General features: G+C 48.0%; 1 protein-coding gene across 1 annotated transcript in view; it reads right to left on the minus strand.

Annotated features, from left to right (window-relative positions):
• Positions 1-16182, minus strand: part of mgat4a (alpha-1,3-mannosyl-glycoprotein 4-beta-N-acetylglucosaminyltransferase A) — a 208941-nt gene that overhangs the window by 42389 nt on the left and 150370 nt on the right. The window contains exon 9 of the mRNA XM_078402138.1: positions 2275-2405. Coding sequence (XP_078258264.1) covers positions 2275-2405 — 131 coding nt within the window. The remainder of the gene's footprint in view (positions 1-2274; positions 2406-16182) is intronic.

Here is a 16182-nt window from a genome sequence, read left to right on the forward strand (position 1 = left end):
CCCTCCCCCTATCCCCCTCCCTCCCCCCCACTCCCCCCTCCCTCCACCCCACTCCCCCCTCCCTCCCCTCCCCCTATCCCCCTCCCTCCCCCCCACTCCCCCCTCCCTCCACCCCACTCCCCCCTCCCTCCCCTCCCCCTATCCCCCTCCCTCCACTCCCCCCTCCCCCTCAACCCCCCTTATCCTCCCTCCTCCCCCCCCCTTCCTCCCTCCCTCCCTCCCTCCCTAGGAGATAGATTTAAACTTTAAAATATGAATAACTTTAAAAATATAACACCGATTGCAATGAAACTTCTTCCATTAGCACCAAAGGGATGACAGTGAGTAAGGTGGGCCTAAAATTGTTGAGCTATCATGTACCGTTTTGGTTGTAGTCCAGGAACAAACAAACAAACAAACGAGAGTTTTAGTATATAGATGGGCCAAATGCAGGATGGTGGGACTAGTGTAGATGGGGCATGTTGGTCGGGGTGGGCAAATTGGGCTGGAGAGCCTGTTTTCACACTGTATGACTCTATGGATCATATATAGGCAGATAAGATTAGATTAACATAGCATCACAGTCAGCACAAACATTGTGGGCAGAGGACCCGTCCTTGTGCTGTACCGTTCATGGGAGATGGTCTTGGAGGGGTGGATGCTCCTCAAACTGCGGAGCATCTTGGACAATACAGCTCACCCCCTCCATGACACACTGGTCAACCTGAGGAGTACCTTCAGCGAACAGACTGGATGCATGAAAATGCAGTACAGAACGCCACAAGAGATCCTTCTTCCCTGTGGCTATCAAACTGTGCAACTCCACCCTGCTGTGGGGGGGGGAGGGACAGACTAACTCTCCTAGATTTAGATTTAGAGATACAGCGTGGAAACAGGCCCTTCGGCCCACCGAGTCTGCGCCGCCCAATTTGAAGTCAGAACAATCAGCCTGAAGAAGGGTTCTGAACCAGAGAGCAGCCCTGAACTCCTATCTACCTCATTGGTGACCCTCCTGATTCCCCCCCCCCCCCTCACCCCCCCACTCCCCAAAATCTTTGCACATCCCCAATCCTTGCCACTCATCATTTTAATTTCATGTTTTATGTATCTTGTGTTTTATGACTGTCGACAGATCAATTTCCCTCCTGGGATAAAGTTCTATCGCATCGCATCGCTTTGTTTCTATGTTCTATGTTAAACCACATTGCTGTAGTGCAGTGGACACATTTAGGTTGGCCTGAGGATAAATGACACATTTCGAGGTTACCTTCACTGCGACTGGCTTTTTATTGCAGATTATTACCCAAATTTAAATTGCCCAGTGGCTGTGGAGAGATTTGTACTAACTGTCACCCAAGGAATAAACTGAACCTCTAATTTATCTACTACACTGCCATGACTAGAATTTGCATCCATTAAGAAAAATACATTAACAACTCTCTGACACAATTATAGCAGATTAATTCATTAGAGACATGGAAAAGCATAGAGTCACACAGTACCGACAAACAGGCTCTTCAGCTCGACTTGTTCATGATGACCCATTGTTATTAAGAACAATTTGAAGTCAGAACAATCAGCCTGAAGGGTTCTGAACCAGAGAGCAGCCCTGAACTACTATCTACCTCATTGGTGACCCTCAGACTATCTTTGCACAAAATGCTGGAGTAACTCAGCAGATCAGGCAGCATCTCGGGAGAGAAGGAATGGGCGACGTTTCGGGTCGAGACCCTTCTTCAGACTGATGTCGGGGGGGGGCGGGACAAAGGAAGGATATAGGTGGAGAAAGGAAGGATATAGGTGGAGACAGGAAGATAGAGGGAGATCTGGGAAGGGGAGGGGAAGAGAGGGACAGAGGAACTATCTAAAGTTGGAGAAGTCGATGTTCATACCACTGGGCTGCAAGCTCAGACTATCTTTGATCAGACTTTACTGGCTTTACCTTGCACTAAGCGCCAGTCCCTTATCATGTATCTATGCACTGTAAATGGCTCGATTGTAATCGTGTATTGTCTTTCCTCTGACTAGTTAGCACACAACAAAAGCTTTTCACTGTACCTCGGTACACGTGACAATAAACTAAACTGCACTAAACTGAACCGACCCTGTCCTTTTACTCCGGAGATGCTGCCTGACCCGCCGAGTTACTCCAGCACTTTGTGTCCATCTTCAGAACAATTTTACTCTTTTTGTATATTCAGTCCACTGCAGGCATTTTGTGGCACAATAAAATATAACGAAGCGGTCACGGCGGAGCTAACCGGAGCGTTTAGTAAACCCACGTTCCACACTCACCGCATCTTTTTCAGGGTTGCAGACCTTTACCCAGAGGATGTGGTCTAAAAGCCAGTCGATCGGCTTCTCCTTGTGGAACATCAGGATGAACTCCACAATAAGGTTCAAATCAGGAGACTGGAACATCTTACCTTGGAGAGTAAAAGATAAAATATTAGCAACTTCAATTATCGGAAGTTTACAACTATTGGCATAGAATGTGCACGATCTTCACTATCTTAAAAATTCCTGAAACTACATGGATCATATTCGATGCTATCACAGAAATTTTTTTGAGTTTTTAATACTTTATCTAAAGGCCAAAATATGTTGCCGTAATGCCACAGAATCCTAAATTCTTAATTCCCTATGAACTACTTCTTGCAATCATGTCCACTTGAAGTTGCTGCAATTAGCAATGTTAAGAATTATACAAACTGCTAACAAAAACATAAGCTATCAACAATAACTAAACTCTAAACTAAACTAAATATACTATAACAGCATTTAAAAAATACTAGACCAAGTGGACCTGTTGGGCCCAAACCTCTCCTGCATTGGTGCAGCACCCTCTCCTCTCCCCCCCCCCTCCCCTCCCCTCCCCTCCCCCCTTCCCTCCCCTCCCCTCCCCCCTTCCCTCCCCTCCCCCTTCTCCCTCCCCTTCCCCTCCCCCCACTCCATCCCCCTTATCCTCCCATCTCCCTCCCCCCTCCTTCCCTGGGAGATAGATTTAAACTTTAAAATGCGAATAACTTTAAATATATAACACGGATTTCAATGAAACTGCTTCCATTAGCACCAAAGGGACGACGGTGAGTAAGGTGGGCCTAAAATTGTTGCGCTATTGTGTACGGTTTTGGTTGTAGTTCAGGAACAAACAAACAAATGATAGTTTTAGTATATAGATTTGGACACGTACATAGATAGGAACCATTTCAAGGGATATGGGTCAAATGAGGGCAGGTGCGACTAGTGTAGATGGGGCAACTAGTCGGCAAGGGCAAGTTCGGCCAAAGGGCCTGTTTCCATGCTGTATGACTGTTTTTTGAAACTGACTCAGTTCCTCCCCCCTCCCCCCCCCCCCCCACCCCCACCCCCACCCCCACCCCTGTTTGTGAGTGTGTTCATTGAGAAGCACTCAGGTATATATATAAGTCCTTTATTAGCAGGGCCTTATAGTACAGATGCTGGCTTCCATTACCTCCAGTCTCCCGCCTGATTCCTGTGTAACCCAGTCCACTTCTGACACCATGTTTGTGAGTGTGTTCATTGAGAAGCACTCAGGTATATATATAAGTCCTTTATTAGCAGGGCCTTATAGTACAGATGCTGGCTTCCATTACCTCCAGTCTCCCGCCGGATTCCTGTGTAACCCAGTACAAAACCCGGCCTGGATTATGGACCGGGTGCACAACAGTAAAACCAGACATGGATCTACAACCACCACCCCACCCTGACTCTATTTTCAGTCTGAAGAATGGTTCCAACCCGAAACATCACCCATCCTTTATCTCCAGACTGACCCGCTGAATTACTCCAGCACTTTGTGTCTATCTGAGGCAAGATGTTACGTGTGGCATGAAAATCTAAACCCTTTATTATTAAAAGGTATTAAAGAGTTTTTGTAGCAGAATGTTTTCCCCTTTACACTCCAGACTGATAGTTATAAAAATCCTATTAGTCTTTCATTATTTTCCGTGTCTAACCATGACTTGTTATTAAAGAGCATTAAGCTCCAGGGATACGGGAGTGTCTGGAGTAAACACGGTAATTGGTAGATAGATGTATTTGGCTTTATGGATTGTGGTGAGAGATATCCTCCAAGGATTGTCGCTGGGACGTTTTTTGTTTCAATTCATGCAAATGATTTCACACAGGAGGGATGTTAAAGCTCATTGACAATATCAAATTACAAAAATAACCAACAGAAGACTGGTGCAGAAGTACAGTCATGAAGGCAAACAAGCAGATGCTGGGCTGTTGTAGTTTCACCGTCGTTAACAGAAAGTAGCACATTTTGGAGAGAATATGTATTGTGGGAATGCAAGTAGAATAGGTCATAAAACGATGGTCGGTACAGTGGCGTATCTAGGGTGTGGCCGGTATGACACGTGCCCTGGGCGCCACTTGAAAGGGGGCGCCATAGAGCAGTTTCCAGAAACTTCTTTTAACGGGCTATCTATGTGCGGTGGCTGCTACACAAATGCAAGCCGGTGTTATTGCTGCCGGCCTCTGGTGAACAATTGAAGCTGCTGGCCACAGGGATCGAGTTTCTTGCAGCGACCCACAGTCTCGCTGGTGAATTATTGAAGACAATTTGATCCTGTTCCCTTCCTGCATTGAGCGGCTTCCCAGCGCACAGACACCCCCAAGCTGCAGCAGCTGTGGCTCAGGGCTGGCTACAGCGAGGCCGAGAAGATGCGGGGACAACCCCTGGTAGCGGCGGGCAAGTACAGGGTCCGCAGGAAGTCCCTCCTGCCCCGCACCATCTGGGATGGAGAGGAAACCAGTTACTGCTTCAAGGGGAGAGCCGGCCCTCCGCCTGACCCTGGAGTGGCAGTTTTGGTCTCCAAATTTGAGGAAGGATATTCTTGCTATTGAGGGCGTGCAGCGTAGGTTTACTAGGTTAATTCCCAGAATGGCGGGACTATCATATGTTGAAAGACTGGAGCGACTAGGCTTGTATACACTGGAATTTAGAAGGATGAGAGGAGATCTTATCGAAACGTATAAGATTATTAAGGGGTTGGACACGTTAGAGGCAGGAAACATGTTCCCAATGTTGGGGGAGTCCAGAACAAGGGGCCACAGTTTAAGAATAAGGGGTAGGCCATTTAGAACTGAGATGGAGGAAAATCTTTTTCAGTCAGAGAGTTGTGAATCTGTGGAATTCTCTGCCTCAGAAGGCAGTGGAGGCCAATTCTCTGAATGCATTCAAGAGAGAGCTGGATAGAGCTCTTAAGGATAGCGGAGTCAGGGGGTATGGGGAGAAGGCAGAAACGGGGTACTATAGACAATAGACAATAGACAATAGGTGCAGGTGTAGGCCATTCAGCCCTTCGAGCCAGCACCGCCATTCAATGCGATCATGGCTGATCACTCTCAATCAGTACCCCGTTCCTGCCTTCTTCCCATACCCCCTCACTCTGCTATCCTTAAGAGCTCTATCCAGCTCTCTCTTGAAAGCATCCAACGAACTGGCCTCCACTGCCTTCTGAGGCAGAGAATTCCACACCTTCACCACTCTCTGACTGAAAAAGTTCTTCCTCATCTCCGTTCTGATTGAGAATGATCAGCCATGATCACATTGAATGGCGGTGCTGGCTCAAAGGGCCGAATGGCCTCCTCCTGCACCTATTGTCTATTGTCTATTGCTCAGATGTAGAAACAAGGAACTGTAGACGCTGATTTAACAAGGAAAGACACAGAGTGCTGGAGTAATGCTGTACAGGCAGCACCCTTGGAGAATGGCTAGAAGAAGGATTCTGAGCCGAAACATCACCTATCCATGTTCACCACAGATGCTGCCTGAGCCGCTGAGTTACTCCAGCACTTTGTGACGTGTGTTAGATGTTTGGACAGAGGTGCAATTTCAGAGCTTGCCATAGGCGCTATTTTCCGTCGATACGCCCCTCATTATTCAGAGAGGCATTGAATAGGAAAGCAACATTAGGAGTGAATTTGGATTTGAATTTTTATAAAGGAATTTTTCACGTTCCTTCTACAAGAGCAAAAGATGTTCTTTCATTCTTGTTTAAATTCTGTCCATTAGGATCCCTTGTTATTAAAGAGTATTAAACTCTTGAATTTAAGAGGCTTTTAGGTAGGCTCATGAATATGCAGGGTGGAAATGGAGGGATATGGATCACATGCAGGCAGGAGGAATTAGTTTAAGTAGGCAACATGTTCAACGCAGGCAGTCGTGGGCTGCCGGGTCTGGCCTGTGCTGCACTCCTCTCTGTTCTAATCAAGGATAGACAGGATCAATGAGGACAACTGAACTTTTACCTTGAACCGAGCTTCATTGGTTTCTGTGCAAGTCACTAACAGTGATTACATGCTCCACTATACCAATCTCCTTTGCAGCGGCAATATTTTACGTTGGACATCTCATTATCGGAAGAACACAAGGACTCACTTTATTGGTTTCATTATTGTCCAACTTTTGGTCAAAATGACTTATGCTCGGGAATGCATTTCCTAAATGACCTTTATAGTGTGAGCTGGGCTCATTTGCTTAACATATAACATATAACAACTACAGCATGGAAACAGGCCTGTCCGGCCCTACCAGTCCACGCCGACCATTCTCCCTGACCTAGTCTCATCTACCTGCACTCAGACCATAACCCTCCAATCCCCTCCTATCCATATACCTATCCAATTTACTCTTAAATAATAAAATCGAGCCAGCCTCCACCACTTCCACCGGAAGCCCATTCCATACAGCCACAACCCTCTGAGTAAAGAAGTTCCCCCTCATGTTACCCCTAAACCTTTGTCCCTCAATTCTGAAGCTATGTCCCCTTGTTGGAATCTTCCCCACTCTCAAAGGGAAAAGCCTACCCACGTCAACTCTGTCCGTCCCTCTCAAAATTAAAAAAACCTCTATCAAGTCCCCCCTCAACCTTCTACGCTCCAAAGAATAAAGACCCAACCTATTCAACCTCTCTCTGTAGCCTAAGTGCTGAAACCCAGGCAACATTCTAGTAAATCTCCTCTGTACCCTCTCCATTTTGTCGACATCCTTCCTATAATTTGGCGACCAGAACTGCACACCATACTCCAGATTCGGCCTCACCAATGCCCTGTACAATTTCAACATTACATCCCAACTTCTATACTCGATGCTCTGATTTATAAAGGCAAGCATACCAAACGCCTTCTTCACCACCCTATCCACATGAGATTCCACCTTCAGGGAACAATGCACAGTTATTCCCAGATCCCTCTGTTCCACTGCATTCCTCAATTCCCTACCATTTACCCTGTACGTCCTATTTTGATTTGTCCTACCAAAATGCAGCACCTCACACTTATCAGCATTAAACTCCATCTGCCATCTTTCAGCCCACCCTTCCAAAAGGCCCAAGTCTCTCTGTAGACTTTGAAAATCTACCTCACTATCAACTACTCCACCTATCTTAGTATCATCTGCATATTTACTAATCCAATTTGCCACACCATCATCCAGATCATTAATGTAAATGACAAACAACAGTGGACCCAACACAGATCCTTGGGGCACTCCACTAGACACTGGCCTCCAACCTGACATACAATTGTCAACCATTACCCTCTGGTATCTCCCATTCAGCCATTGTTGAATCCATCTTGCAACCTCACTATTAATACCCAACGATTTAACCTTCTTAATCAACCTTCCATGTGGAACCTTGTCAAATGCCTTACTCTGCTACATTGGGTTGTTGAAAGCAACTGTATAGTCATAGGGTCATACAGTACAGAAACAAGTCCTTCAACCTAACAAGTCCATGCCGACTACGATGCCCAAAATAATTTAGTCCCATTTGCCTGCATTTAACCCATATCTCTCTAAAAGGCGGCACGGTGGTGCAGCGGTAGAGTTGCTGCCTTACAGCGAATGCAGCGCCGGAGACTCAGGTTCGATCCTGACTACGGGCGCCGTCTGTACGGAGTTTGTATGTTCTCCCCGTGACCTGCGTGGGTTTTCTCCGAGAACTTCGGTTTCCTCCCACACTCCAAAGACGTACAGGTATGTAGGTTAATTGACTGGGTAATATGTAAAAATTGTCCCTAGTGTGTGTAGGATAGTGTTAATGTGCGGGGATCGCTGGGCGGCGCGGACTCGGTGGGCCTGTTTCCGCGCTGTATCTCTAAATCTAAAAATCTAAATGATGTAATAGTACCTGCCTCAACTACCTCCTCTGGCTACTTATTCCAGATAACATCCATCACACGCTGAATGAAAAGGTTGCCCCTCAAGTTCCTGTTAAATCTTTCCTCTCTCACCTTAAACCAATGTCCTCTGGTTCTTGATTCCCCAACACTGGGTAAAAGTCCATTCACCCGCTCAATTCCCCCCATGTTTTTATACACCTCTATAAGATCACCTCTCAACCTCCTGTGCTCCAAGGAACAAAGTCCTAGCCTGCCCAACCTTTCCCTAGAGCTTAGGCCATCGAGTCCTGGTAATATCCTATTGGATTTTGAATTCCACAGTGAAGGAACAACCACCAATGCTCACTGTGGTGACATTTGTCCATTGCTTTTTGTGGGGTCTCAATACATTTAGATTTAGATTTAGAGATACATCGTGGAAACAGGCCCTTCGGCCCACCGAGTCCGCGCTGCCCAGCGATCCCCACACATTAACACTATCCTACACACACTAGGGACAATTTTTACATATTAACCAGTCAATTAACCTACATATCTGTACGTCTTTGGAGTGTGGGAGGAAACCGAAGATCTTGGAGAAAACCCACGCAGGTCACGGGGAGAACGTACAAACTCCGTACAGATGGCGCCCGTAGTCAGGATCGAACCCGAGTCTCCGGCGCTGCATTCGCTGTAAGGCAGCAACTCTACCGCTGCGCCACCGTGCCAAAATAGGAAACCTGTCCTTATCCAGCAAGTAATGTCTGCCAAGGACTTGTAAGTTTTTATTAATTAAAAGAGATCAACCATGGAAACAGGCCCTTCGGCCCACCAAATCCACACCGACCAACTCCTATCCGCACTAGTCCTATGATATCCCACATTCTCATACACTCCCTACACACTAGGAGCAATTTACAGAGGCCAATTAAGCTACAAACACGCATGCCTTTGGGATGTGGGAGGAAACTGGAACACCCGGAGGAAAACCACCCAGCCACAGGGAGAATGTGCAAACTTCACGCAGACAACACCCGAGGTCAGGATCGAACCCGGGTCTCTGACGCTGTGAGGCAGCAACTCAACCAGCTGCACCACCTTCAGGACAGGGAAAGTATCAGCATATCAATAAAACCGATGGATCCTGATGGAGCCACACAGTCAAATCTAGAAAGCATAAATTAGAAATAAAAGAGAAAATGCTGGGAACATTCAGCATGTCAAGAAACAAGTATGGAGAAAGAAGCAGAGTTAACATGTTACTTCAATGACCTTGCATCATGTGTACATGGACGGCAGAAAGGCATTCGACAAGGTTCTGCATGGTAGGCTGCTCTGGAAGGTTAGATCGCATGGGATCCAAGGAGAGACAGCTGAATGGATAGCAAATTGGCTCCATCGAAGGAAGCAGAGGGTGATGGTGGAAGGTTGCTTCTCAGACTGGATGCCTGTGACTAAGTGATGTGTCTCAGGATTCAGTGTTGGGCCCGTTACTGTTTGTCATCTACATCAATGATTTGGATGAGAACATACATTAGCAAGTTTGCTGATGATACAAAGGTCAGTGGTTTTGCAGATAGTGAAGATGGTTGTGAACGATTACAGCAGGATCTGGATCGATTGCCCAGGTGGGCGGAGGAATGGTTGATGGAATTTAATACAGTAAAGTGTGAGGAGTTGCATTTTGGGATGTCGAACAAGGGCAGGACCTACACAGTAAATGGTAGGCCTCTGGGTAATGTTGTAGAGCAGAGGGATCTAGGAGTACAGGTGCATGGTTCCTTGAGGGTCGAGTCGCAGGTAGATAAGGTGGTCAAAAAGGCGTTTTGGCACTTTGGCCATCATCAGTCAGAGTATTGGGTATAGAAGTTGGGAGGTCATGTTGCAGTTGCAGTTGGTGAGACCGCATTTAGAATATTGTGTTCAGTTCTGAGCACCATGTTATAGGAAAGGTATTGTCAAGCTTGAAAGGGTGCAGAAAAGATTTACAAGGATGTTGCAAGGACTAGAGGGTGTGAGCTATAGGGAGAGGTTGAGCAAGCTGGGTCTCTGTTCCATGGAGCGCAGGAGGATGAGGGGAGATCTTATAGAGGTATACAAAATCATGAGAGGAACAGATCAGGTAGATGTACAGAGTCTTTTGCCCAGAGTAGTGGAGTCGAGGACCAGAGCACATTGGTTCAAGGTGAAAGGGACAACGATTTAATAGGAATCCGAGGGGTAACTTTTTCACACAAAGGGTGGTGGGTGCATAGAACAAGCTGCCGGAGGAGGTAAATGAGGCTGGGACTATCCCATCATTTAAGAAACATTTAGACAGGTACATGGATAGGACAGGTTTGGAGGGATATGGACCAAGCGCAGACAAGTGGGACTAGTGTAGCTGTGACATGTTGGCCGGTGTGAGCAAGTTGGGCCGAAGGGCCTGTTTCCACGCTGTATCACTCTATGACTCTTTGACTCTATCACCTAATCTGAAAAAAGATCATCAACCTGAAATGTTAACTTAGTTTTCATGTCCACAGAAGCTACTTATGTCAGGTTTTAAGCATCTGCAATACTTCATTTTTGCAATGATAAATTGATTTTTATGTATGCACAAAAGCAATATAAATGTAAGGAAAGACAGATGTGACTAGAGAGGAGGAGGCATAAAAGTCAGAATATTTTAATAGAAATAGGAGCACCAACACTAATTAAATTCTGAATGAACTGTATTGCACATTTATAAAATTAAATTCTCAGGGTCAAAGAGGTTGATTGATAGTAATTATCACTTACTACAGAAGAAAATTCCTTGAATGTCTCAATTCTAATATTTAGTTTTAGTTTTTTTAGTTTTAGTTTTCGAGACGCAGCGCGGAAACAGGCCCCTTTGGCCCACTGAGTCCGCACTGACCGGCAATCCCAGCATATTGACATTATCCTACACACACTAGGGACAATTTACATTTATACCAAGCCAATTACCTTGCAAACCTGTACATTGGAGCGTGGGAGGAAACCGAAGGTCTCGGAGAAAACCCACGGGGTCACAGGGAGAACGTACAAAATCCGTGCAGACGGCACCCGTGGTCGGGATCGAACCCGGGTCTCTGGTGCTGCAAGTGCTGTAAGGCAGCAACTCTACCACTCCGCCACCGTGCTGCCCATGTATTTTCCACCTCCATCAGTGGGTATCTATTAGGTAACCACCGTAACTTGCGTGTATTTCAATTCATGGTCCCTGAGCAAGAGTTTGTACATTCTCTTTGTGACCATGTGGGTTTTCTCCAGACGCTCCGGTTTCCTCCCACATTCCAAAGACGTGCAAGTTTGCAGCTCAATTTGCTTCTGTAAATTATCCCTAGTGTGTAGGATGGAACTAGTGCACAGGTGATTGCTGGTCGGCGCGGACTCGGTGAACCGAAGGGCTAGTTTTCACGCTGTATCTCTAAACTAAACTAAATTAAGACACAAAGTGCCGGAATAACTCAGCAAGTCAGGCATCATAGACACAAAAAGCTGGAGTAACTCAACGGGACAGGCAGCATCTCTGGAGAAAAGGAATGGGTGATGTTTTGGGGTCCTTCAAGTCAGGCATCATCTCTGGAGGTCATTAATAGGCGGCCTTTCAGATCGGGACCCTATTTCAGACCGAGTCTGAAGAAGCGGGATCTTGGACTACAATGCCTCGATCTTCACATTTAACTGTGTAAGCTGCTGCCTGAGCTGCTCAATGCTGGCGAGGGCAGTGGTTGACTGTTACTCCACATCTAAAGTACAGTTAATTACATTAAAGACCCAGGCAACTGAAAACAGTGCTGTTCTTGGCACTCTGCCATTTATTCCCTCAGCCACAATCTCATTAAATACAGAATGTGAGTGGGGAAAATACAGAATGCTCCCTCAAGAAAACAATATCAAATTGCTTTCTTGTAGTTGTAATTGAAGATTGGGGTTTTTTTCCCCCTTTAAAACATGGGGGGAAATATAATGCACAATGCTAATTCTATCCTGGTGGGTTGGAAATTAAGCACAAATACATGTTATTAACATGATGTATCTTATAATTTTGTACATGTACAAGAAACCCTCCCCCTATTACAATGATATTTCAAGGCTTGTTGACGGTAAAATTTGCCTTTTCAGTTGCCAGATTCAGTTCACTCGATATATTTTTAACCATAAGATGGAGCAGCAGAATTAGGCCATTCGGCCCATCGAGTCTGCTCCGCCATTTGATCCTGGCTGATCAATTTTTTTCCCTTTCCACCTCGTTCTCCTGCCTCCTCCCCATAACATGACTAATCAAGAACCTAAGGTAGACACCAATATCCATGTCTGGTCTTCAGAAATGCAGCAGGGATACGGAGACATGATAAGGAAATTATCTGTTTGGCAGAGTTATTCACATGGACAATTAGCCAGCGGCTCAAAGCATTACTTTCTATTTTATTTTGTATCCAGTTTTGAGGATTGTGCAAAATGCAAACCACCATGAAGACGTACAACTTGAGAATTTTTAAATAGTGAAAAACCAGAAAGAGTACAAAGAGAACTGTGTAGGAAGAACGGTAGCGCAGCGGTAGAGTTGCTGCTTTACAGCGAATGCAGCGCCGGAGACTCAGGTTCGATCCTGACTACGGGTGCTGCACTGTAAGGAGTTTGTACGTTCTCCCCGTGACCTGCGTGGGTTTTCTCCGAGATCTTCGGTTTCCTCCCACACTCCAAAGACGTACAGGTATGTAGGTTAATTGGCTGGGTAAATGTAAAAATTGTCCCTAGTGGGTGTAGGATAGTGTTAATGTACGGGGATCGCTGGGCGGCACGGACTTGGTGGGCCGAAAAGGCCTATTTTCGGCTGTATATATATATGATATTGTAGCGACCATAGAGAATGGTCCAGGTCGTCGAACCCTCGGATTGGCCAGCGAGGTCACGTGTGAATGCGACCATGGGGATTGGTCCAGGGAGCGACATCGCTGATTGGCCAGCGATGTCATGTGCGCTTTTGGCGCCCGAAATAGGCAGTTCGGCGAAGTCTTCGAAGAAGACAGTAAGTTTTTGATGGTTGTCCTTTACCTTGTTGTTTAACTCTGTATTCGAATATTGCGGTTGCAATAAACTTCTTCTACAACCAACAAGTTTTCGGACTCGCCATATTGGTGACCCCGACGTGATCTGGACGATCACCGACTATGCAGGAACCCGACGCCTCGTTGTCGATGGCCGCGCCGGGCACACCGGAGTTAAGCGCGGCAAGCGTTCACCTTCCGTTGTTTTGGACGCACGCACCGCAATCTTGGTTTATCCACACCGAAGCTCAATTTCATATAAAGAAGATATCGGACGACTCCACGATGTACTACTACCTCATCAGCGCTCTATCGCCGGAGACGACCACGCGCGTGATGCGGTTCATCGTTAATCCACCTGCGGAAAGCAAGTACGAGGCCATGAAGAAAGTGTTACTGTGAATCTTCGGGTTTAATAAGCATGGTGGTGCTGCAAGACTTCTGCACCTACCGGATCTTGGAGACCGACTGCCTTCCGTCCTCATGTCCGAAATGATGATGCTAGCCGGTGAGCATACGGATTGCCCTATGTTCGAACAGGCATTCCGCGAGAAGCTTCCTGAGGATGTCCGACTGCTGCTCACGGATTGTTCTTTTAAGGACCCCGAAGCATATGCAGCGAAAGCGGACGCGCTCATAGCGGCAAAAAACAAGGCAAGCGGTTCGATCAACAAGGTCTCGACATCAGTGACCACGCCACAGCGACGTCAAGATGGCGCCGCGTCTCCCGCCAATTCTCCGAAAGCCCGCCAAAAAGATCCGCACAAGCGCGGCTGGTGCTATTATCACCTACGATGGGGTAGCGAATCCCGCAACTGCCGCTCGCCTTGTACCTTCGCGGGAAATGCCTCGGCCGATCGTACATAGGGGCAGTTACGATTGGCCAGAACCGGCGCCTCTATGTCCATGATCGATTCACGGACACAGAATTTTTGGTGGACACGGGAGCCATCGTCAGTATAGTGCCGCCGACCGACCTCGAAACCAGATCGGGTAAGACAGGTCCCACCCTCATCGCGGTTAATGGCAGCCCAATTCGCACTTTCGGTATACGGAAGATGTCCCTTGTGTTAGGCCTCCGCACGTACGAATGGCCATTCATCATAGCCGACGTCAAACAAGCGATCCTGGGCGCAGATTTTCTCTGGGCTTTTTCGCTGGTCCCTGATGTCCGCGGTAACGACCTCCGACCCTCCGCCGAAGATGAGCACGTCGCTCCGACAATCGCCTCCACGCCCAGCCCTACTGTCCAGGCCGTCGTCGCGGCCCCCGACTCGTATGCTGAGATTCTGGCGGAGTTTCCAGAGCTGCTCATTCAACGTTTTGACACGTCTTCGGCCAAGCACGGCGTGGTCCATCACATCCGCACCGAAGGCCCCCCCGTTTTCGCTCGGGCCAGGAGACTACCGCCAGACAAACTGGTGGTGGCACGGGCGGAGTTCAGGAAGATGGAGGAAATGGGATTGTCCGTCAGTTTGACAGCCCGTGGGCCTCGCCGTTACATATGGTCTCCAAGGCATCTGGGGGGTGGAGACCATGTGGCGATTATCGGCGTCTCAATGCTGTCACCACGGCTGATCGTTACCCCATACCGCACCTACAGGACTTTTCATCTGGGCTGGAAGGAGTGGTGGTGTTCTCCAAAATCGATTTGGTGCGAGGATACCACCAGATCCCGGTGCGACCGGAGGACATACAGAAAACTGCAACGATTACTCCGTTCGGGTTGTTTGAATGGTTGCGTATGCCTTTCGGTTTAAAGAACGCGGCACAGGCTTTCCAACGACTGATGGACCGCGTGGGCCGGGGTTTACCCTTTTTGTTTATTTATTTAGACGACATCCTGGTCGCCAGCCCCTCAGTGCAGGAACACCAGGCCCACTTGCGGACCGTGTTCCAGCGGCTCCAAGACCACGGGCTCATTATCCAACCCTCCAAGTGTCAATTCGGCCTCCCTGCTCTTGATTTTCTAGGGCACAGAATTACCCCTGCCGGCGCCTCCCCTTTGCCCGAGAAGGTGGAGGCTATCCGGGCATTTCCCAGGCCCACCACAGTAAAAGGGCTACAGGAGTTCGTAGGCATGGTTAATTTCTACCATAGGTTCGTTCCGGCAGCTGCGCGAGTCATGCGCCCGCTTTTCCAATGCCTTGCAGGGAAACCGGTAGAGTTGATATGGTCCCCGACCGCAGAGTCGGCTTTTACAGCAGCTAAGGCAGCCTTGGCAGACGCCACCATGTTGGTCCATCCAAGCCCCTCCGCCCCCACGGCCCTGACGGTTGACGCCTCTGACGTGGCGGTGGGCGGGGTTCTGGAGCAGCAGGTCGGTGGCCGTTGGCAGCCTTTAGCGTTTTTCAGCCGGCAACTAAATTCGGCCGAGCTGAAGTATAGCTCATTTGACCGAGAGCTTCTGGCTCTCTATTTAGCTGTTCGTCATTTCAGGTACTTCCTCGAGGGCCGCCCATTTGTGGCCTTTACGGACCACAAACCATTAACATTTGCTTTTTCTAAATTGTCTGACCCATGGTCGGCCCGCCAGCAGCGGCACCTGACTGCTATCTCCGAATTCACCACCGATGTCCGTCATGTCGCGGGTAAGCTTAATGCCGTTGCTGACGCCCTGTCTAGACCCGCTTTTCCCCCTATTTCGGCGGTGGACTGCGAAGTGGATCCCCAGGAGCTTGCGGAGGCACAGCTTCTAGCAGATACCGTTTCGACATACCAGTCCACCACTTTGGGATTGAAGTTGGCCCAGGTAGCTTGTGGGTCGGAAGGCACAAAAGTCTGGTGCGATGTTTCTCTTCCCCGTCCCAGGCCGGTAGTACCGCCCTCCCTTCAGCGCCGGGTTTTCGATGCCATTCATGGGCTGGCGCACCCATCCATCCGCTCCACCTCTGCCTTGGTAGCAGCTCGGTTTGTCTGGCATGGCCTACGGAAACAGGTAGCGGGTTGGGCGCGTTCCTGCGTTCCCTGTCAGACCGCTAAAGTCCAGCGCCATGTCCAGCCCCCCGTA

The sequence above is a fragment of the Rhinoraja longicauda genome, chromosome 7, assembly GCF_053455715.1.
Source record: "Rhinoraja longicauda isolate Sanriku21f chromosome 7, sRhiLon1.1, whole genome shotgun sequence".
NCBI classification, from domain to species: domain Eukaryota; kingdom Metazoa; phylum Chordata; class Chondrichthyes; order Rajiformes; family Arhynchobatidae; genus Rhinoraja; species Rhinoraja longicauda.